The following is a 22,593-nucleotide window of genomic DNA, read 5'->3' as shown; positions in this document are numbered from 1 at the left end:
TAGAGAAGATGTGATACATATAGACAACAGAATATGACTCAGCCATAAAAAAGAATGAAATTTTGCCATTTGCAGCAAAATGGATGAACTTGGAGGGCACTATGCTCAGTGAAATAAGCCCAATAGAGAAAGACATTATCGAGGCTTTCCTTCCCCAATCTTTCCCAACAGGAAATCCCTTCTCTTTGATTATCTATATTTTCTAAAGTATCTACACTGCAGTAAGAAATAATAAAAATTATTTTTCTAACAAATTCATTAACTTTTCACTCCACAATATTTATTAAGCATCTCCTACTTATACCAGATCCACAGATCAATCAAATCCCTTTGTAAAACATTCCCAGGGTAAGGCAACAAGGAAATGTACAGAATGTTTAGAAAAAATTTACCCAAAAGGGTTAAAATAAAGGCAGTTTTAGAGGAAACCCCTCAGCTGTACAAAAACCCCAAAGATACAGGCCTTCTGGGCTCATGGAGATGCTGGACACTGTACAGGTCATGCTCTTGTTACTGACACACACACACCACTCTTGGCCTCTAGGGTCCCCACACTGTTATACTTCAGAAACATCCTTCCAGGCTGGCCCCTCTCTACAGAGCTGGCCTCACCACTGTCAGAAGCTGCTGGTTTCCAACAAGTCCCTGGAGGCTAGATCCCGCCCTAAGAATTCTGAGTTTCTGTTGACATTTCATAAAGTGACACTGAATTCCCTGGAAGCAAATGTCTGAAAAAGCCAGAGCCATCTTAATAGAACAGCAGAGAGAGGAGGACAGAGCACACAGAAGGGAGAGCACGTGTGTGGCAGCAGCAGTATCAGGACAATACTTCGAACAACACATGTTCTATGGTCAATTCGGTAAGAACCTTACCAAAGAACAGGGTGTGAGCATGGCTGGAAGGAAAGCCACCAGACTCCTGCCCGAATGGTTTGCTGTTGATAATTCATGAAGGTGTGGACCAAGAATGACCATTGAGAAGCACTTCACTTTAAGGTTCTGAGATCCAATCCATCTCCAAGGATGATGCTATGAGGATGAGAAACCGGATACCCTCAGGGGTATCTCACTGTTTTATAAAAATATATCACTTTCTGCACTTAGGACACATCCCTGGGAAAACATGGGCAGTGCATTCATTCATTCCCCTTATAGTCATCTGTTCTGTGTAAGGGACTGTGCTGGTTCTAGAAGGGGCATGAGAAAGACAAATGATCATCAGAGAAGGGAGACTTTCTCCTTGGTCTTAAGCTCAGAAAGGACTCTGTAATCAGTGCCCGAACACAAAGAGCACAGAAAGACAAAATGAGCAGTATCCCCAGTGCCAGCCATAACCAGCAGCTCTTCAAGAGCCAAAGCTTTGAGCACCACCAGAGGCCTATAAGGCTCTTGGGGACACCAGGTAGTGGGCGTGTTGTTTTCTGATGATTCAGATTAATCCAGGATAAAAGTTGAGAAGTGTACGTCTAACATATCACTGTATCGCCTCTCTCAAACATTACAAAGAGAATAAAACAAAGTCATCCCTCTCCTCAAAAACCTTTAAAACCAACAGCTTTTGGTTTCTTTCCCTCTCCTCTTACTGTTTATGCCCCCTTCTCCCTGCAGTTCAAACTAGGTAAACTGAGGCCCAGCCTGAGACCCTTGTGGCTGGGGACAGGGAAACAGCATCTCCCTGGAATTCCCTCCTATTTGGCTTTTTCCATCCGCTGTGGTTGCAGCCTGGGCCCTTTTGACACTGTCCACAAGTGCCAGGAAAATGTGATCAATGCTTGGCTCCTCACCATCCAGGAACAGACAATGCAAATGCAACACACAGAAGAGCAAGCTTCTCCAAAAGCCCAAGGCCACCACAGCCTAAATCATGTGTGCAAAACTCCATCCATCAACAGCATGGGCCTTTCTGCAAGGGGCAGAACCTCCTGAGGCACACGGGTACCTGGAGCTGCCTGAGAGGAGCCTGGGGGGCTTTTCTCTGTGCCCTGTAGGTTGGCACAAGCAGGGGGCAGATTAGTCCTCGGAATCTGTGACAGAAGTCTGTGCCGGATGGATTTCCACCCAGATGTCCCCAGGCTCTCACAGTGGTGCCCTGACACCAGCAGCGTTGGGCCAAGTCTTCTCTTGCTGCTTAGAAGTATCTACCTCTGTTATCCTAGGCTACAAAAATAAATATGTTCCCGGGAAGTTCTCCCTTGTCCTCAACGCTGGGCTAAAATTCATGCAGTGTCCATAACTCAAACAGCTTTGATAACTCCAGGGTCACTGACGTTCAGGTCAAGCAGTCGCCTTGGGCCAGAGTAGTCTGGGGCAACATGGCCATGACCGGAAGGCCACAGAACTACGTCCAGCTTGGGAGGCAGCTGTCCACCCTGTGCAGGGACAGCCCAGCTCCCAGCAAAGGCAAACCCAAGTGACAAGGTCAGCAGGAGGGCAGGAGAGGGGCACAGTGCTGCCTGACCCCTTCAACCATATTTCCTGCTCGGCCTCCAACAGCTGAAGTTCCAGAAACGAGGGAGACTGGGAGTTCAAAGACCTCCTGTTTAGGGAGGCCAAAAGCCTGGGAACTGAAGCAGAGGCCAAGGCCCCGAGTGGCCGGTTCAGGACCGAGCCCTCCTGCTCACTGCCGCCCAGCTCCCTGCAGTGCTCCACGCACCAGCCCCACCGCTGCCTGCACCCTGCTTCCCTCAGGCTCTGGAGTCCCAGCAGGTCCTCTGGTAATCCGGAGCTGGCACAGCCCCCCGGGTTCCCCTCCACACCCTTGTCCTTCCTCCTCCTCCTCCTCCCCACTAACCCCAGTGCCCTCGTCTTCCCTCTCTGGCTGGAGACATCCCTTCCCAGGGACTCTTCCTCTCCCCTAGCTCCCCACCAACATCTCCAATGAGTTCTCATTTCTGCAATGACTTGACTTTCTCCTCCCACTGCCTATAGGAGACATTCTGCTCAGAGCCCCCCAACCCCGGCCCTATGCTAAGCATACCCAGTCCCCTCAGAAACATACTAGCATTGGCCAAATCAAGGCTGGATTCTAAAAACATCTATGTGAGTGTCCCATCCCATCACCTCACATGGCATGTGTATACAGCAGACCCATCAGTTTACCTCTCCCAGTGGATTCTTCCTTGGGCAGCCCCCTTTCCACCGGTACCACTGTTCCCCAGAAACCTGGCATAAAACCTCCTTCCTCCCCACCTCAGTCCTCTGTGGCCACAGTCCTCTGGTCACCCAGCCCACTGATACTGCCTTCATATTTTCTGACTCCCCTCATCATATTTATTCCTAAAACATCCCATAGGCTGCCCTGTCCCTTTGTGGCTGGACCACAACACAGCCTCCAACCTGGCCTCCTCCAGGCTCTCCCACTTCCAGACACTTGGGCACAAGACAAGCCCAAACAGATTTTCTTACGGCACTGCCATCACTGTGTCTGTAAACTTATAGCAGTTCCCTGCTGCTTCCTGCATTGAGTCATACTTGCTACATCTCAATGGAGGAACAACAGCCATAGAAATTACACCCTCTATATGCTTATTGAGATGGAAGATGGGTAACCTTGGCATATGGCAGGATGGTATCTCAAATCAATGGGGACAAAGAAAACATTTAACAAACCAGTATCAGAACAACCAACCAGGGCTTCCCTGGTGGCGCAGTGGTTAAGAATCCGCCTGCCGAGGCTTCCCTGGTGGTGCAGTGGTTGAGAGTCCGCCTGCCGATGCAGGGGACAAGGGTTCATGCCCCGGTCCGGGAAGATCCCACATGCCGCAGAGCGGCTAGGCCTGTGAGCCATGGCCGCTGGGCCTGCGCGTCCAGGGCCTGTGCACAACAGGAGAGGCCACAACAGTGAGAGGCCCGTGTACCGCAAAAAAAAAAAAAGAATCCACCTGCCAGTGCAGGGGACACGGGTTCGAGCCCTGGTTCCGGAAGATCCCACATGCCGTGGAGAAACTAAGCCCATGCGCCACAACTACTGAGCCTGCACTCTAGAGCCCGCAAGCCACAACGACTGAAGCCCGCGCGCCTAGAGCCCACGCTCCGCAACAAGAGAAGCCACCACAATAAGAAGCCCGCGCACCATAATGAAGAGTAGCCCCGGTTCGCCGCCACTAGAGAAAGCCCGCGCACATTAACAAAGACCCAATGCAGCCAAAAAAATTAAAATAAATAAAATTTAAAAATTTATTTAAAAAAAAAAAAGAACCAACCACACATTTAGGAAAACAGTGAAGTTCATTTCTCCCGTATAATGTCTGCACGCATAAATCTAAGATGGATTAAAGATTTAGATATTTTTTAACCTATAAAAGTGGCAGAAAAAAATACACGTGAATATTTCATAGTCTTAGGATGGGGATGACCTTCCTAACAGAGAGGTCTAGAATCCAGAAAGAAAAAGACTGACAGATTTGACCAAATATGAATGTTCAATGCCCATATAGTAAAGACACCATTAAGCAAACTTAAAAATCAGATAAAAGACTGGTGAAAAATATTGTAACACATTCAAGAGATATGAGATTACTATTGAAAATACAAGATCCTAAAAATCAGTAAAACAACAGTTAAAAAATAACATAATAATGGGCAAAGAACATAAACAGGCAATTTCCAGAAAAAATAAACACAAATGGCCAATATTTGAAAAGGATACTCAACTGCACTAATAATTAGGTAAAGGGCCATTAAAACACAATGTCATTTTTTTTAATGACAAAAATTTTAAGTATTGGTTAGACGGTACAGGGACAATGACACACAACTGGGGGGAGTGTCAACTGGTAAATGTTTCTGGAGTGCAATTTGCCAGCATGTGTCAAATCACATTTTGAAGGGCTTCTGACACAGCAGTTCCTCTACTATGCAGCTCACCTACAGAAATGTGCACTTGTGCACAAAACACTATGTGTGGGGACCTCTGTAATAATGATGCTAGTAAGGATCTGGCATGATCCAGCAGCAGCTAAAACCAGTGGGTGTCATAGGCCTTTTCTCCCCCTCACTGTCCCATCCCCTCCCACAGCTCTGGGTTGTCCTCTGATGAGTGAAGGAGAAAGTCAGGCCCATGGGCCAAGACACAGAGCTTGGACTTTAATCTACCATATGATGGGAAGCCATGCAGGAAATGAACACCCATGAGAGAAGAGAAAGGCCCAAAGAGTGATACCCACCTCAGTGAAGAAGCCCGCTATCCCAGCCTGGCAGGAGCCATGTTCCTCTCCATACTTCTTCTTATACTCTAGAGGGGGAGGGGAGGGAAGAGAAGCAAACCACAGCCTCATCAGTGTGTGCCAGTTGTGTGCGGAGTGCCTTAGCATGCTGGGCATGTCTTTGAGTGCGGCCGCAGGCCCGGCCCAGGGACGCCGTCCAGACTGGGGCGCAGAGAAAAGTCTCAGGAATCCACCAGACCTCAAAAATCCAGGCTCTGGTGCCATCAGGTAGTGAGGCTGCCAAGCGCCCTGATGGGCTTCCTCTGTGCATGTGGGAAAGGAGAAGCAGCAGCCACGGTAATTAAGTGGGAGGCCAGTGACAATTATCTCATTCACTTCAGAAAGGACGGGAGCCCCAGGAGGAAGAAAGAACTGAAAACATGACACAGAGATGGAATGATGTGGCCATCCCAGTGTGGAGTCGCCTGGGAGACGACCAAGCCTCCCCAAAAGATACTCCATCCAGCTGGAGGCAATATGCTTTCCACCATGCGACCAGAAACTAGCCCTCAGAGCCCAGGGGCTGTGGGAAGAGGGGACTCCGCCGGACCAGCCCCAGAGCACGGTGACACCATCACTGACACCTCTTGTCCTCCTTGTGTGGAAGGAAAAGGGGAGATCTCTTTCTCCCTCCACAAATGGATCCAAAAGAAAACAACAGGATAAGTTCTCTTCCCCCACCTGTCCCTCAGCTCCTAATACTCCGACCCAACAAACGGGAACTCTGTTGCTACTGTTTCATTTTTCAGTTGGCATTTTAAGTTTAGCATGTTCTGGGCACTGTGTCAGCTGTGCCCACTCACCATTTCATCAATCCCTCATCCCTGGGAGGGATCATCACCATTTGTTAACAGGTAAAACCCCTGAGGCTCAGAGAGTTCAAGTGATTCATCCGAGGTCACAAAGCCAGAATTCTATCCAAGTTCGGCAGACTCAGAAATTCACATTCTTTCACCTCTGTGGCTGATCAAAGGTTTTGCAGTGAGTGATTACACAAAACCCTGAAGGTGACAAGCCATGTGAAATAATGACATGGGTAAAGGCATGGAGATGGAGTGATGTTCAGCTTAGGTGACTCTAATTACATGTGAAACTGACATTGCTGGACAGAGGCTCACGGCTGCCTCTGGGCACCTTCAGGTCCAAGAGACCCAGTAAAATGACCCAGTGACCCCCATGTCACCCCCTGGGCTCCTGACAAGTCTCTGGTTCCATTAAAAGCAATATACTTAACTCTGAAACACAAAATAAATAATACAAAGGAACAGTGAAGCTGTGATTGCAACACAGTGCCACTTCCTGTGGTTCCAGAGTTATGTCCTGGAGGAGAAGCAGAAGGGCCCTGGGGAAATACACAGAGGAATTCATTTTCTAACAACACTCACTGCAGAGCCTGGTAACATTCTCCAGCAAGTGGCCATTAACCAACTGCTAAATTACAACAGAATGTCAATGGAGTTACTCCTCTTCCAGGGGAGGGCTAAATCAGTTCCTCCTACCTTGTCCTGTTATTACAAAGAGAACTCACAGCCCTGCCAGAAAGCAACCCAGTGACAGTAGAACACACTTCTCTGCAAAATCTTGCACCAGGGCCGGAAGCGGGACTTATGCGAAGTCATAAAGAGATCCTGCATCAAATTGTACGATGGCAAGAAACCATAAAAACTAGTAAATCCTATATCAAACAGCACAACGGCAAAAAGGGTCAAAATGTCCCAACCGGAACAAACAGTCATATTAAATGTGGAAGGTCTGGCGAAAAGCATATCCACCCACTGACCTGATTGTAAGTCTCAGACAAATGAAACACAGAAAGGAAATTCAGCCCCCACGAGCTGAAGGAAACTACAGTGCAGGACACTCGAGTTCAGCCTCATAAATTTAGGACATGAATAGGAATTATGTGGGAATCTTTCATGTTTTAAAGAAAACAGTCCCAAGATCTCTTTTGTGACAGGGGGTCCAAAACTAGACGGGAAAACTTGTCTTTCTCTACCCCATCCCCCACTCTGCTGGCGAGCGCTAAGCCAGGAGCAGGCCCCCGGTTCCTGAGGTGACCACAGCCATTCTGGGAGCTGGGAGGGTCCCAACCCCACCCCAGGCCAAAGGACCGCAGGGGAAGCCCTTTGACCAGCACTCAGCCGGCATCGTGGCACTGTTCAGAGGTCAGCCCGTCTCCCCAACCTGGGATGGCCTCTTCCGAGGTCTGTGGGCCTCACACACGGGAAGCAGTCACCATCTCACCAGCTCCGACATTCCTGAAACCCCAAGGTCTATACCTGCCTTCTCAGCTTGCTCTAGAGCAAGGAATCAAACCACGTGGGGCTCCTGACAAGCACCCATGGCTCCTGAGAGGACAGGCCATGTTCTGACTGCCCAGGAATGCCTGTACTCTGATTAACCCCTTCAACCTGCAACAGGATCCAGTCCTATGCTTCCTCGCTCCCCACAGCACCACACACTTTGGGGGGCAGCTGTGGCAACTCCAGTCTAGGAAGGCTCCACTGGTATGTGTATCTGACATTTCACATTCCACAGCCTTCCAGAACCCCTCCTCAGCTTCTGTGCCCAGGTGACCTTGTAGGTAAAGGTAAGTGATACCCTCTCCCCATCTCAAAATGTGTTTGGAAAAAAAAAAAAAAAATATGTTTGTTCATCACATAGTTTATTCAACACCGAGATGAGTTCACCCATCTCAGTGCCCCCAACACCAGCCCGGTGTAAGGTACAGTGTGTGCAGGTGAGGCTTTGCTGAGGGAAGGTGTGGGCGCTGCCGTCCGTGCCCAGACCCGAGGCCCCAGGCGGAGATGCAAGAGGATCTGGCACATTCTTTCAGCCACTGAGCACCTGGACTCTCCAACTTGCTCGCCTTGGACCTCTATGCCCCCTGACCTCCCAGCCCTACCCTCTGTCCTCCAGTCCATCAGGCTCTGTGACCTCCACCCCAGGCTTGCTTGAAGAGGAATTGTGTCCTGGGAATCCAATCGGTGGCATCACTGACCCCAGAGGCCTAAGGATGGAAGTAGGTGTGACTGGAGCAGGGCAAGTACACACAGGATGGATTTTTCTGGGCTTCCCGAACCTAGGTTGACTGATTCTGCCTTGGGCAATTCCATCTCCCTCTTGGGCCTCAAGAGAAACTGCATAGAATATTCAGAACCGGTTCTTTAATCCCTGCCCACCCCCTGGCATGATCCTTCACGGACTGTCCTCAAAGATCTGAGGACACAGATGGGACGGCCCACGCTGGGAGACACTGAGCCTGTGTCCAAGCCTGGCCCTCCTGGTACAAAATGCTCTTCTTCTAAAAGCCAAACTCCTGTGAAGAAGTGACGTGAGCAGGCTTCACAGAACACTTCAAAGCTATTCCTGATCAACCACATCGTAAGACTCAGCACCATTGTGCGAGCACAGCCACCCAAACCCCAAGTCAAGTTCTGTGCCTGGCCTGCTCCTTTCCAGTAAAAATCAAACATCCACATTGTGCTGGCCTACCAGATATTCAAAAATCCTGATTAAGTGAGAAGTGATCTAAGAAAGACTTTGTAAAGTGAACAAGACCACACAACAGGTAAACTGGCACCTCAGGGTGCAGTGGTGGCCCTTAGGGCCCAGGCCTGGGCTATGGGGGCTTCCCAAGAGATGCTGGCCAGATACACTGGATCCTGGACCACAGCATGCTTCAGTTGTTTTCACTCTGTTGAGTGCTATTTCCATGAGTTAAGGACACCACTGTTATTTCAACCTGATACCTTCTGCAAAAAAAAAAATATATATATATATAATATATATATAAATATATACAAATATATAAAATACATATATATTTTAAAATATTTTATATTTATGTGTGTGTGTGTGTATATATATATATAAAGGGCAGGTTGTAGTTTCTCTCTAATCCAGTTCTAAAGTACAGGCCTTTCTTCTTCAAAAATTATATACATAGGGCAATCTATCATTCCCGTATGCTAGAAACTCGATTTTGCTTGCCTATACTGGAGAAGGCAGGAGATCCTCTACCACAGAGCTATGAGAAGGGGGGTGAGTGTGGAGACAAGGGGCTGTCCCATCACAGCATCCCCAGGTCACACACCCTCCCTCTGCGGAGAGGTCCAGGAAGTAGAGGGCGGATTGCTGGGGCAGGACCTCCAGCCTCCTGTGTTCTCAAGAAGAACTGCTCCTGCACACACAGAGGCACCAGGCCACTCCTGGGCACTTCCATTCAGTCTCCAAAGGCTCCGAGGACGTGGCCGAGGAGAGAGGACCACAACACGCCAGTTTCCTCCCTCTCCGCTGTGGAACAAAACGTTTATCCACCTTGAAGCAGCAAGGGAGAACCGGGCTTGGCACCACAGCACCTCATGGATGCTGTAACAAACCTGACTCTGTTAAATGTGGGGCAACTGAATCAGGGAAGCAAGACGTGGTGGAACGAGGGGGCCCAGACATCCCTTGGGGGAGCTGGGAACGGGTTGGAGAACTCTGTCTTTCTGCCGTGGGTGGGTCTGAATTATGTGGCCTGCGTCACACACTTTGATTCATTAAGTTGCATGGCTCCTCCAGTCTAAAAATTGTAGTATTTTCCTTGGTTGAGCTGCTGGTTTTACTAAACCCTGTCTAAACAGCAGGCAATTGAGAGAGGAAAAGATACTGGTTTCCAAATGTTCATAACCCACAACTCAATGCATGGAACGTACACTAATGAATTTAATTCATTCAAGAATTAGCCTGGGTGGAGTCGCTTCCTGCACTCTTCCCAAAACACTGGCGGGATAAAACCAACCCATGGAAAGATCAAGATTTACATACAGTGTAACATATATTCTTCCTACTGAGCTCTCTTCCTTTTAACCATTTGAGAAAGTTTCATCTTTCAAAGCTAGTCTTTCTAACACATCAATTTTAAAATTATCTTTCCATAGTTCCTTAGCTTAGCCATGAAATAAAATATCAGAGGAAAAAAATAACTTTCCAGTCTTAATGTCTGAATTTTTGCTCAATTTCTGAGTGAATACTAACCAACTGATAATTAAACAATTTGATTATACTTAAGAACTTATATACAAAACAAAAACAGACCCAGAGACATAGAAACAAATTTACCAAAGGGGAAGAGGTGGGGAGGGATAAATTAGGAGTTTGGGATTAACATACACACACTACTATATATAAAAGAGATAACCAACAAGGACCTACTGTATAGCACAGGAAACTATACTGAATATTTTGTAATAACCTTTAAGGGAAAAGAATGTGAAAAAGAATATATATATGATATATATATCATATATACTATATATATATGATATATATATCATATATACTATATATATGATATATTTTATATATATATCATATATATGATATATATTTTATATATATCACTTTGCTGTAACCTGAAACTAACACAACATTGTAAATCAACTATACTTCAATTAAAAAACAACAGGGCTTCCCTGGTGGTCCAGTGGTTGAGAGTCCACCTGCTGATACAGGGGACACGGGTTCGTGCCCCGGTCCAGGAGGATCCCACATGCCGCAGAGCGGCTGGGCCCGTGAGCCATGGCCTCTGGGCCTGTGCGTCCGGAGCACAGCAACGGAAGAGGCCACAACAGTGAGAGGCCCGCAAAAAAAAAAAAAAACAACAATTTGGAGGACAATGAAATCAGGTAGACAGAAATCTAGTGATAAAAAGAGTATTTAAATATATAAAACAACCCTCAGTTACAAGGACCACAGCCTAAATGGAAAAAAAAAAAGAAACGTGTTCTGAACTTAATAGCCACCACCCTTCTGCTTAATAAGCCTGTGACCTTCAACCTCCCTAAGCTTCAGTTTTCTCATCTGTACAATGGGGATAAGAATACTTAAACCACCCCCATGATGTGATTACTCAGTAAGATCATAAATGTTAAATACCTAGCATAACACCTGGGACCCAGTGGTGCTTGATAAATATTTGGTGACTCTGAATCTGTTAGTGTCTCTAAAAGGAAGAAACCTAAGACATCCATCACACAGATATGTAATTTTAGAAGAGGAGATTCATAACATTTGAATATCCATAAGGAAACTATTAGATGACATAGTTTAAGTAGTTCAAGTCATAGTTTAAGTCAATAATTCCACACAGTGTATGAAAACATGTTTGAAGTGTAGAATATATTTATGCCCAAGATAAGAATTCTTAGCACCAAAGGGAAAGCTTGATGTGTCTCCCTGAGCTCCAAGAGCCACTGCCAGAGGCTTGGCCCTGGCTGTCCCCTCCAGCCACCCTCCCTCTCAGGGTCCCCCTCCACATTAACTGGGCATACTACAGAACTGCAGCTGCTTTTTAAAATTTGCTGCATTTACTTAAATGAGATAATGTTTATGAAAGCTCTTTGGAAACCATAAAATCCTATGTAAATGTAGAGCTCTTTATTTAATAAAAATTTATGGGGCTTGTTCTTGAATTTTTAAATGGATTAACTTAGCCTTTTATGGTTCTCTCCAAAACAAAAACACAACAAAACAAAACCTCAACTGCTTTTCATTTGTAAATGGATCTTGATTGATTTGTATCCCCTGTGGAGCCACAGCCTTCAACATTAGAAGGGGGAAGAGGAATCTTCTCATCTAAATGGAATCTATTTCCTTCTCTAGAAATGATCTCCATCTTGAGAGATGCAAAAGCAATTAGGAATTAAAGACCTGGCCACCCCCTGATAACGAAGAAAATGGTACAGAAATATTTGGAATCAATGGGACAATTTTAAAGCATGGTAAAATTTGATAAACTAAGACCCCAGCAATTCCAAACTTGAGAATATTTAAACATGGCATGAATTAAACTTCAGATCATCTACATAAAGAGAACTTACCAAGAAAATAAATTGTGCAAATATGATCTTCAAAGGAATTTTTAAAATTATAATCTTTTCAAGGAGTCTTAAAATCAGGTTAGCAATACCCAGCTTTCCACCCTCCATTATTCATTAAAGCAGGACCGCTGGACGCCTTCGGAGAAGGTTTAAGGACACTATGATACTATTTAAAAAGTTAATTAGAAAATTCCCTTTTATTGAGTACTCACCCTGAGCTAGGAGCTGTGTTAGGCACATTATATACTTCAAATACCTCTCTCTTTTTTTTTTTTTGGCCATGCTGCATGTCTTGTGGGATCTTAGTTCCCCATCAGGGATTGAACCCAGGCCACCGCGGTGAAAGTACCGATTCCTAACCACTGGACAACCAGGGAAGTCCCAAATACCTCTTAAGTAGGGATTAATCCCTCCATTTTACAGAGGTGGGCCCTGAGGTTCAAGGCCAGGGGCGGGGTCTACCCAAAGTCACCCAATCAGGAAGTAGGAGCTACAGGTTCATAGGAATGAGTGAGTGGTAAAGCCAGATTCTGAAATTAGATCTAATATACAATGGTACCCAATTGCATTTATCAGTGTTTTATTTTTAATGCTTTTTGTTAATTTAGCTGAGCTGCTCCCAGATTATTCCATAGTAGTGAGAATATAAAGATGACCTGTTTATAACCCCCCCCTCCTGCCAAGCTCTGGCTTCTTGCCTCAGGGGACTCAAGGGCAAAGGATGAAAAAAATCTCTGCGCTTGATTTTATCAATGCACTGACTTCACTTCCGGGAGTCCTAAAATCCCATTGTAACAGGAAAGAGCTAAATGGGATTCTAAATTCGATCTGTTTCTTTGCCTTTAACCTTTGCTTTTCGCTGCTTTTGTTATTATAATCATACAGAATGGCCTGCCTCAGGGAACCCTGCCCCCTCTGCCTGAATGTTAAAGTGCTCCTGTTCAGCTCGCAGGGAGACCATCTGATCCCATTCACCTGTGGATGGCTGCAAGAAAGAAGAAATTAACACATCCCTTCACCGGAGGCTGGCCATTCCAGGAGGTATTTGCAAAATTTATGGTATTTTTACTTTACTTCCTCATCTCCTCCCCCTCTCTGTGCTATAAAAGAAACTGGCATTCAAACCCGGATAAGATGATTTATCGGAGACACTAGTCTGCCATCTTCTCAGTGTGCCGGCTTTCCGTTTTAAAGTCGTATTCCTTGCCTCAACACCTCATCTCCAATTCATTGGCCTGTCGTGCGGCGAGCAGCGCAAGCTTGGACTCGGTAACCATAACTTGGTTAATAGCAACTAATGTTTTACAGTGCATGCTCTCTAATTTATGAAGAGTTTTGCCCATCTGTCACCCCACTAAACTTCTCATTTTCTCACACATTCTGATATAAACCAAACCCCATATGGTAGTAATGACAATATTCTCCTATCAAATAAACGGTTTGTTAGGGGTACACGCCATCCGTTTATTTTACTTTGTGTCCTAAATTCATTTTTGTTTCCCATTCCCTCTACATTTCCTGGTTCCAAACAGGATATTCTGATAGCATTTCCCACCAACCAGAAACAGGAAGCACCCGAAAAGCCAGGAGAAAAATGTCCTTGTGCCAAACCAAAGACGGACTTTTTAAGAAGTGAAAAGTTTGAGACATTGTGGACAGGTGCTCACACACTTAGAGGCTCTCCTCAATTAAACCAACCTCCCAATATTCTGGAGAGAGCATGGCTGACCCTCACTGAGACCCACAATTAGAGAACAGTGTGTGGTCTTTCTGAACACTTTCACCTGCATTTTCTCATGAGCTTCTCACAACCCTCAGAGCTAAATGTAATGGAGGCATCATGGTGTTCATTCCCACCGAGGGTCCAGCCACAGGGTTGAGGCCATGGAGGCAGAAGCCTGGAAGATCAGGCCACACCCAGCCCCACCCTGAGGTCTTTCCACTCTTGCAGAGGAAGTGTCCATCCTCCCCTGCCCAGCATCCACCATTTGTCTTTTCCATGGGCCCCAACAGGCTGCAGGCGCTAGGCAGGTCTCCGTTTTTCCAGCGGTAAAATGAAACAATCCTACCTTAATGCCACCTTAAACGAGGATGCAGCCTGGGCCTTTGCAGAGGTTCCAGGCCATGTACATGGGCATAGAATTCTCTCCCCACTCAGCTCTGCCACTTTGGAAGCATCATGTTCCCGCTCTGTTTTCCCCTGTAGATGGGGAATTTCTTGGGCTTTATCCATCAGGCACTTAGCACAGGGTCTAACAGGTACTTAATAAAACTGAGTGGACTCTACCCCTGGTAGACAAATTAGTTGCCCTATAGTAATTAACAAACACTTGCTTGGCAGACAGTACATTAGCACATAATATGGTATATTAACATATATGTGCTTATTAGCATATACAATCTTCCCTCAGTATCCATGAGGGCTTGGTTCCAGGATGCCTACAGATACCAAAATTTGCAGGTGCTCAAGTGCCTTATATAAAATGGCAGAGTACAGTTGACCCTCCACATCCTTGAATGCCAGCCATTGCTCTAAGAACTTACAAGCTTTAACTTAATCCTCGCCACAGCCCCTTGAGGTAGGTTAGGCACAAAAGGTTAAGTCACTCATCTGAAGTCACAGCATTAACAAGTGGCAGAGGGCTTCCCTGGTGGCGCAGTGGTTGAGAGTCCGCCTGTCAATGCGGGGGACACAGGTTCGTGCCCCAGTCTGGGAAGATCCCACATGCCGCAGAGCGGCTGGGCCCATGAGCCATGGCCACTGAGCCTGCACGTCTGGAGCCTGTGCTCCACAGCGGGAGAGGCCGCAACAGTGAGAGGCCCACATATGGCAAAAAAAAAAGTGGCAGAGCCAGGACTGGGATTCTGACGGTCTAGGCCCAGAGTCTGTTAAAACTCAGCCTGAGCAAGCCACCCCACATCTCTGGATGTCAGTAAAGACAAAGAGGCCAGGCTGGGTGATATCTGAAAGGTCCAGTCAAACTCCAAAATACTTCTGTTGTACTTCACTACCACATGATCCCCCAACTGGAACAGACAGCCAGCGTTACTGAGTTTTTCCACATTAAGAGAAAATAATGATTGCCTTAAGAGCTTAAGTAGGTTTAGTTTAGACCACCAAACAGGGAGGTGGAGATCCCAAAGCAAGAGCACAGGCAAGGGCCCTGTGGCCTGCATCCCCCACCTGCCAGTCCCTCTTCTAGAGAAATGTGACCATCTGCCACACCTCGCCTCTTACAGGACCAAGAACTACAGAGGCGTTCCGTACAGTCCCCCATTGTTCTAAGGGGCTGCTTATACCCCAATGCTCCCCATCCCGGCCCCACCCCGTACTCCTCCCTGGGCACTGAATGAGTTAGGATACAGAAGTGTAGGTGCCCATGGGGATGAAGGACTGGGCAGGGCACGACCACTTTGCTACTTTCCTTGCTGGCTCCAGCTGGCCATCATTAAGTCAAGGAACAACCATAGAAAAGAGTGATTCTAGAGGCCGAAGCCCATCCCACAGCCACTGTTGCACGAGGAATGTGGGTTCCTGTGACAAGCCTGTGTCAGTCAGCTATTACTGCGTAACAACCAGGAAATCTCCTTGCAAACAATGACAAGCATTTATTTCTCCCTTGCACATCTACAGGTCACCTAGGGTTTGGATGACCTAGCTGGGCTCTGGCTGCAGGTTTAGGGTTTGGGTCTGTTCCACACGTCTCTCTCCTGGGACCAGTGAGGTACGGGGAACACGTTCAGGCAATAGTCCAAAGCACCCAGAGGGGTGGGCTCGGAGCTCACACTCTACTGTGAGTGACAGACATGTGGAGCAGACATGACTCAACCTGCTACCTGGCCCCATGGTGCCCTCCTTGGCTCACGGAGGCTTGCACGTTCCCGCCAAGGTCAGGCCAGAGCTGCCAGCAAAGAAGACAGGCAGGTGCCCTTGAGAATACCAACACCCAAAATGTTCATTTTCCCCTCCCTCATGATTGGACCTTTGGGACAGTTCAGTCACCCTCTCTTATTTTGAGAGGGTGAACAACTGCCTCCTATTTAAATCTCATTTAAACCAGAAACACCAAAACACAAAACAAATCCCCACTAACCACCGGGGGACAAAATGATTTGCTGAGGTCAGACAAATGAAAATTCAAAACCCAGCTCTATCCACCATGTGATTTTGAATGACCTTTCACAATTTACTTAAAAGCCGAGTCTTAACATCCTCATCTGTAACAGGAGAAAGGCAACACAGAACCCTCGCTGCCAAGGGCGCCCCCCCAGGTCCCCCCTTTACCATTTCTGTAACATGGCCTGACTGCCACCTGCCAGCACCTGCGTCTCTCTGCCTGGGGGCTTTCCCCGCCCACACACATGGCAGGACAGGATGACCAGTGGATACAGACCCATCCCCTCATCCCTCAGGCAAGATAATTCTGAGGTGTGTGTCCTACGCTGGCCCAGAGATTGCATCCCAGTGGCCCAGGCTGGTAACTCATGGGGACCACACCCCTCATGGGCCGCCTTCCCCTCCTTTTCTCACTTTCCTGCTCCCCACTGGTGTCTTCTGGAATAACTTCCAAAACAAACTACTTCCAGTGATTAAGACTCCATGCTTTCACTGCTAGGGGAAGGGTTTGATCCCTGGTTGGAGAATTAAGATGCCCACATGCCGCGTGGCATGGCCAAAAAAAAAAAAGAGAGAATATATAAAGTCCCCAGACCAACCCCATTCTACTGCTGATCCCGCCCCCCCACCTGCCTGATAACAAATCCTTTAAAAGTGTAAGCCACAGTGGCTACAGGTACAAATGGACATGTGACCCCAGCTCCCTCTCCAAAGGGCTGTCTTTTGCTTTCTAACGCTTACGGTGGTGTACAGGGGAGTCACTAGGGATGGCAACGTGGCCCTATTTCACAAGACAACTTCTGAGAAAACCAGAGTGCTGCTGGTCCTATTGCATAATTAGTTGGGTTCTGTCCCCACAGCCTCCATCGTCCCTACTGATTCTCTCACTCCTCCCAGCCTCACAAGCTACCCAATGAGTTCTTCCAGGGCCTTTTCACTTTTCCTCCTGGAAAAAAAGGAAGCAACCAGCTGGGGCAGTCAGCACAGTCCTGGCCCCTCATCGGTGTCTTTATATGACCTATCCCTCCTCCTCTCGACTGATCACATCATCATCTATTTTTCAGATGAGGTTTTTCTTTTGATGGGGGCAGTACAGAGATAAACAGGGCCAGAGTTCAGTTGCCTAGCATGGTCCTGCCAGAGCTGATCAGATGCTGACATGGGATCAAAGAAAGGGTTTCCCTCACAGAGGAGAGGGTCCATGCCTCCTGCAGGGACCTGGCCTTTCCCAGAGCCCCTTTTCAATGGCCAAAACTTGAAACATGGGAAAACCCAGGGAGGCCCAAGGGAAAGGTGGCCACGGGCTAGTGGAGACTTCTGTCCAAACAAATAAATTAGGGGGAGAATTAAAACATAAACAGCCAAGCACTTAGCTCACTTGGAATTAGGCTAAGCAAACCCTGAGAGCACAAGCTGTAAAACTGAAGTAAATGACACTGAATCCGTACAGCTCAAATTCAACTGAGCTAAGTCATGATAGGCTCAGTGGTCCCCAGCCCAGGCATTAGAACCGTCTAAGTAGGGAGCTTGAGAAAACATTTTCCTTCCCAAACCCCAAGTGCCCCTTCGTAAGGAGCTCTTAAAACCATGCCGAAGGTGCACCCAACTCTCCAGCATCTGCCAGAGTGTGCAGACCGGATGAGAAGGAAAGCCAGACTTGGGATGTCATGAAGTGACTGAACCCTGGGCCTTCTCTTCCCTCTGCCTCAGGACATCTGTCCACGGGTATGGCCAGGAGTTGTCTCGGAAGCGTTATGACCATCTGGGAGCTGCATGGGACTGTGAAGACCATCTGAGCCAACCTCTGAATTTTCATGGGGAGGAAACAGGCCCAGAGAGGGAAAGCAAGTTTCCCAAGGCTGCACAACATCTGGCAGTGTCAGGAAACCAAGAGGCTGGTGAATTTCAGTCTGAGACTTTATAAAGCTTGGGAAGCACCATGGGCTCTGTGGCACAGATGGACAAGGCTGGGCAGGGCCTGGCAACGCTGCCCCTTCCCATCTTCCTCATTACCTGATCCTCGGACACCAAAGGGCCATCTGGGGACATGGTGCAGCCCTTCTGTTAGAGTGTGGAAAGCCGGGGGAAGTGTTCAGATGGTGGTGTGGAGATGGTTGGGGGTTGTTTGGGGCGTGACGTGGGGTCAGAAAGCGAGAGGGAGGATCAGTCAGAGCTCACCTTCATAGCAAGGGATCAGCGTCCTGCCTTGGGCCTGGAGGTTGGATGGGATGATGTAACAGAAGCCATGGGGCAGGATGTGGTCTGTTTCGTAGTAGATGTTCTTCCAGCGGTGGGCACAGGCCTAGAGGACAGAGAGAGGTTCAGAGGAGAAGAGTCAGGCTCAGGAGGTCACAAAGCAGAGCCCGGCAGTGCCAGGTGGTTCTGTAGGAGGAGAGAGGTGCAGAGGGGCCAGGAAGCCACCTTCTCTCCCATCCAGCCCAGGTGCTGTGCTGGGTGGGCATCAGTAAACTGCGAGAGCCTGGGGAGCGCCCCTGGGAGAGGCAGACAACCAACAAACATACAAACAAAGGGGGATCCTAGCAAGTGCCGGAAAGGAAAGACACTGGGTTATGGACTGAGAATCTGGGAGTGGGGAGGACAGTTTTCACCTAGAGGCCAGGGGCAGCCAAAAGGATGAGAAAGAGCCAAACACACTGGGCACAGAGGCAAGTGCTCCAGGAGGGAATATCAGGGGCAAAGGAGAAGGCTGAGGGTCCATAGAAAGAAAGGAGGCCCGTGGGGCTGCTGTGGAGGGAAGTGAGGTCAGAGAGGGGACAGGGGACAGGCCCCGGGAGTCTTATAGACCTTGGGGATGACTGTGACTTTAGTGGATGTGCTGACAGAGGGTCTTACACAGGCAAGTGGCATGGTCTGACTCACAGTTTGGAAAGATAACTGGGCTGCCGAGTGGAGACTGTAGATAGGCAAGGGTGGAAGTGAACATCAGGTGAGGGATGCTGCTGCCTGCACCAGGACAGGGGCAGTGGAGATGGGAGAAGGGGGTGACCCCACGATGTAGAGGTAGAGCTGATGGGCCCAGGGACCCACCAGATGTGGGCAGAGCAGGAAAGGACAGAAAAGGAAACCAGGCAGAGGATAAGACAAGCACCCAATACCCGCTTCAGGGCCCTCGGGCCAGGATGGATCCGTTGTGCGTGCCCCACACATGCATCTGTTCATTCCTCCATCAAGTATTTACTGAGCACCTACTATGCACCAGGCTCTGAGCTGGCACTGAGGATGCAGCAGTGAACAGTCACAGGTCCATCTGGTGCAGCAGACAGACTCGAGTCCTCAGCAAAGAACATACTGAGAAAAAGTCAGAGATGAGGAGTGCTGCTCCACCCAAAACAGACCCTAAGCATCAAGGTGCTACCTGCTTGCCCACGGAGCAGCCATCGGCCTCCATCAAACGTGAGACCCTTCAGAATCACATGGAAGCCTTACTAAATCACAGACCGCTGGGCCCCACCCAGAGAGCTGGCTCGGCCAGTCTTCAGGGCCCTGAGAATCTGCATTTATAACAAGCCCCCAGGTGAGCTGAGGCCACTGGTCCGTGGAGCACCTTCAGGAGCTCCTTTTCAGGTTCAGGGCAAAGCATTTGGTTAAACCATATGAAGTTGCTGATATTTGACTGTTTTATATCATTAATCAGAAGTAAATGTTTGTTGACGGTCTTTTGAAGTAAATTTACATACAGAAAAATGCACAAATCTCAAGTGTACCAGCTAATGAGCTTTGACAAATATACTCTCATGTAACCAAACCCTTAGCAAGATATAGAACATTTCCATCTCACCAGGATGGTCCCACATGCCAGGAAGTGGCCTGGGCCTCTCCGAGGAGGTGACATCTGAGCAGAGACCTGAAGAAAGTGAGGAAGCAACTGGGAGGGGCCCTGAGGTGAGCGGGAGCTTGGCACATGCGAGGAGGTGAGACCGACCCTCTGGTCAGCCTGGAGGGGAGCCTCTGGGAAGCACTGGGGTCGAATGTGCCAGGAGACACCTGGAGGGAGGGCAGTTCTGGGAGCCAGAAGCAGGAACACAGACTTGCATCCTTCCCCACCGGCACTGGACACACCCAGCCTCACACTCCAATGCACCCACGCAGCTGGTGAGGAGCCCAGCTGTTTCCTGCAAAGGTGTGCGCTCTGCCTAGCCCCACCTGTTTCTCGTGGACATTCACACTCACTTCTGTTATCAGGTTGCTTCACTCTGGCCAACAGATGCATTTTCTTAAAATACTGCATTTTAAAATAATCAAAGTGTTTCACTTCTTTGTTTGCATCAAACACACTGCTTTTGTAGGCTGTAACATTCTGCATTTACACGGTCCACATCTGACCGCTTCTGTAACCCTGGAAGGTGGGGAGGTGTCTTAGAATTCGATTTTCTGTACAGGAACCCTGGGTATCAGAGAGTGCTTTGCTTAAGTTCCAAGCTGGTAAGTGCTGCAAACAACACAGGAACCCACATTTCAGAGTCCTCCTTGTCTTAGTAGAAAACATTTCCAACTTATAAATCCCAATGCCCACCTGAGAAGCCATCAAAACCCACTCTTTTTTTTTTTTTTTTTTTTTTTTTTTTTTTTTTTTTTTTTTTAAAACCCACTCTTTGAGGCAGGTCGGGTAGCTATTGCCCTTAGAGCCTCTCCACAGGTCTCAGGACCCCCGAAATGACCTCTCTGGGGTCAAACAGGATGTCCAGGCCCTGGGCAGTGGGGGAGCTCTCCAGGGCCTGGCTATCCCTGAGGTTACTCTACAAAGAAATTCACTGCCTGCCAGCCTCTCTGGTCTTCATGCCTTCAAGCAAACTGCCCAAGGGCCCTTGACAAGGCTGCTCTCTGTCCACGGGAAAATGAGGACACTCAGAGCGGCGAGAAACCTCAGCCTGCCCACACTCTGCCTCCTACCCTATGACGTTAATCTCATTGTTCCTTATACTGCAAACCACCTTCATTCCTCCCCGCGCGGTACTATTCTGCGCTTCTAGCATATTTCTCAATAGACTGAAATGATATCAGGCAAGAAGCTAAACAACAGTATCACTCGGTGGATCATCACTCCACTCCACTAAGGGTTTTAATTTTATTTTATTTCTGACCAAATTCTGATAGTTTGCAAATTTGAATCACTTACCATCTAATTAGCTGGTACATTAGTTATATTTTAGTTTATGGATTTGGCAAAGCTCGTGGGCTTACCATGTTTTACTGTATTTCTGGGTTAGAGGGACCAAAAAGGACCGAGGCGGGTGTTTACCATGACCCACGCTGACTCTTGTAAGGACGGACTTTGTGTATTTAATGTCTAGCTTATTGCCTTATTGATTGATTGATGGCTGTGTGGGTTGCAGTATGCGGGCTTCTCATTGCGGTGGCTTCTCTTGTTGCGGAGCACGGCTTTAGGTGCACAGGCTTCAGTAGTTGTGGGTCGCAGGCTCTAGAGCGCAGGCTCAGCAGTTGTGGCGCACGGGCTTAGCTGCTCCGCGGCATGTGGGATCTTCCCCGACCAGGGCTCGTGTGTCCCCTGCATTAGCAGAAGGATTCTTAACCACTGCGCCACCAGGTAAGCCCTACTGTCTTTTTTTTTTTTAAGTGGCATAAACTATTTAAGAAGTGATCTCGGGGAATTTCTAGAAGATCCAAAGATTGCATTTCACAATAAACTAAACTAAAATTAATGCATTCTGTGAGGTCAGAGATCAAAGTGTCAAAGGCAGTTTGCATGTAAGAAAACAAGGAAAAGTGTCTCTGAACATAAACTACAGAAAGAAAAGACTTTGTTTAGTCCCAATTATCCTTATATATACACGCATGTCAACCTGACTCCTACATTAAGAAAAATTCCTAGGGACTGTCTCCAAAGCATTAATATCTCCATCAGTCTCTCCAAATGAGTTCTGCTGTGAGGGAGGCAGGGGGTGTGGGCAGAGCAGGCAAGAGCAACAGGAGAAAGAGAGCACCCTCTGGAAACAGCAAGACTTATTCCAACTTGGATTCCAAAGAATTATAACAAAAGAGGGGAGAGGGTCTAGGACCACCCCAAATCTTTTTTTTTTTAACATTTTACTGCAGTATAATGGCTTTACATTGTTTGTTAGTTTCTGCTGTACAACAAAGTGAATCAGCTATACGTATATACGTATATCCCCACATCCCCTCCCAATCCCACCCCTCTAGGCGGACCACCCCAAATCTTAGCATCTTACATACTTCAGGTTTTAAGGGTTGTTCTTCCTCCCAAAAGGATAAAGAGATGAGTATATTTCGAAGGGCTTTCTTGTATGGAAACACATGTCCTTCCTGGGGGTGGTGGGTACTGGGGCTTTCTGATGGCTCAGCCACAGCAGCATGTACGTCTCCTCCCACACCACGTCGCACTGCCCCCCCCCCCACCCCTCCCCCC

The 22,593-nt window shown here is 47.8% G+C and overlaps 1 protein-coding gene across 1 annotated transcript in view; it reads right to left on the bottom strand.

Moving 5' to 3' along the window:
- The window catches only part of ITGA9 (integrin subunit alpha 9), a gene marked incomplete at its 5' end in the record, with an annotated part of 338,540 nt that overhangs the window by 291,015 nt on the left and 24,932 nt on the right, over positions 1–22,593 (bottom strand). The window contains 2 exons of the mRNA XM_024756339.1: positions 5,166–5,233; positions 18,366–18,489. Coding sequence (XP_024612107.1) covers positions 5,166–5,233; positions 18,366–18,489 — 192 coding nt within the window. The remainder of the gene's footprint in view (positions 1–5,165; positions 5,234–18,365; positions 18,490–22,593) is intronic.

The sequence above is a fragment of the Neophocaena asiaeorientalis genome, unplaced genomic scaffold (genome assembly GCF_003031525.2).
Source record: "Neophocaena asiaeorientalis asiaeorientalis breed wild unplaced genomic scaffold, Neophocaena_asiaeorientalis_V1.1 scaffold265, whole genome shotgun sequence".
Taxonomy (NCBI): domain Eukaryota; kingdom Metazoa; phylum Chordata; class Mammalia; order Artiodactyla; family Phocoenidae; genus Neophocaena; species Neophocaena asiaeorientalis.
This window is presented reverse-complemented; position numbering and strand designations above follow the sequence as displayed.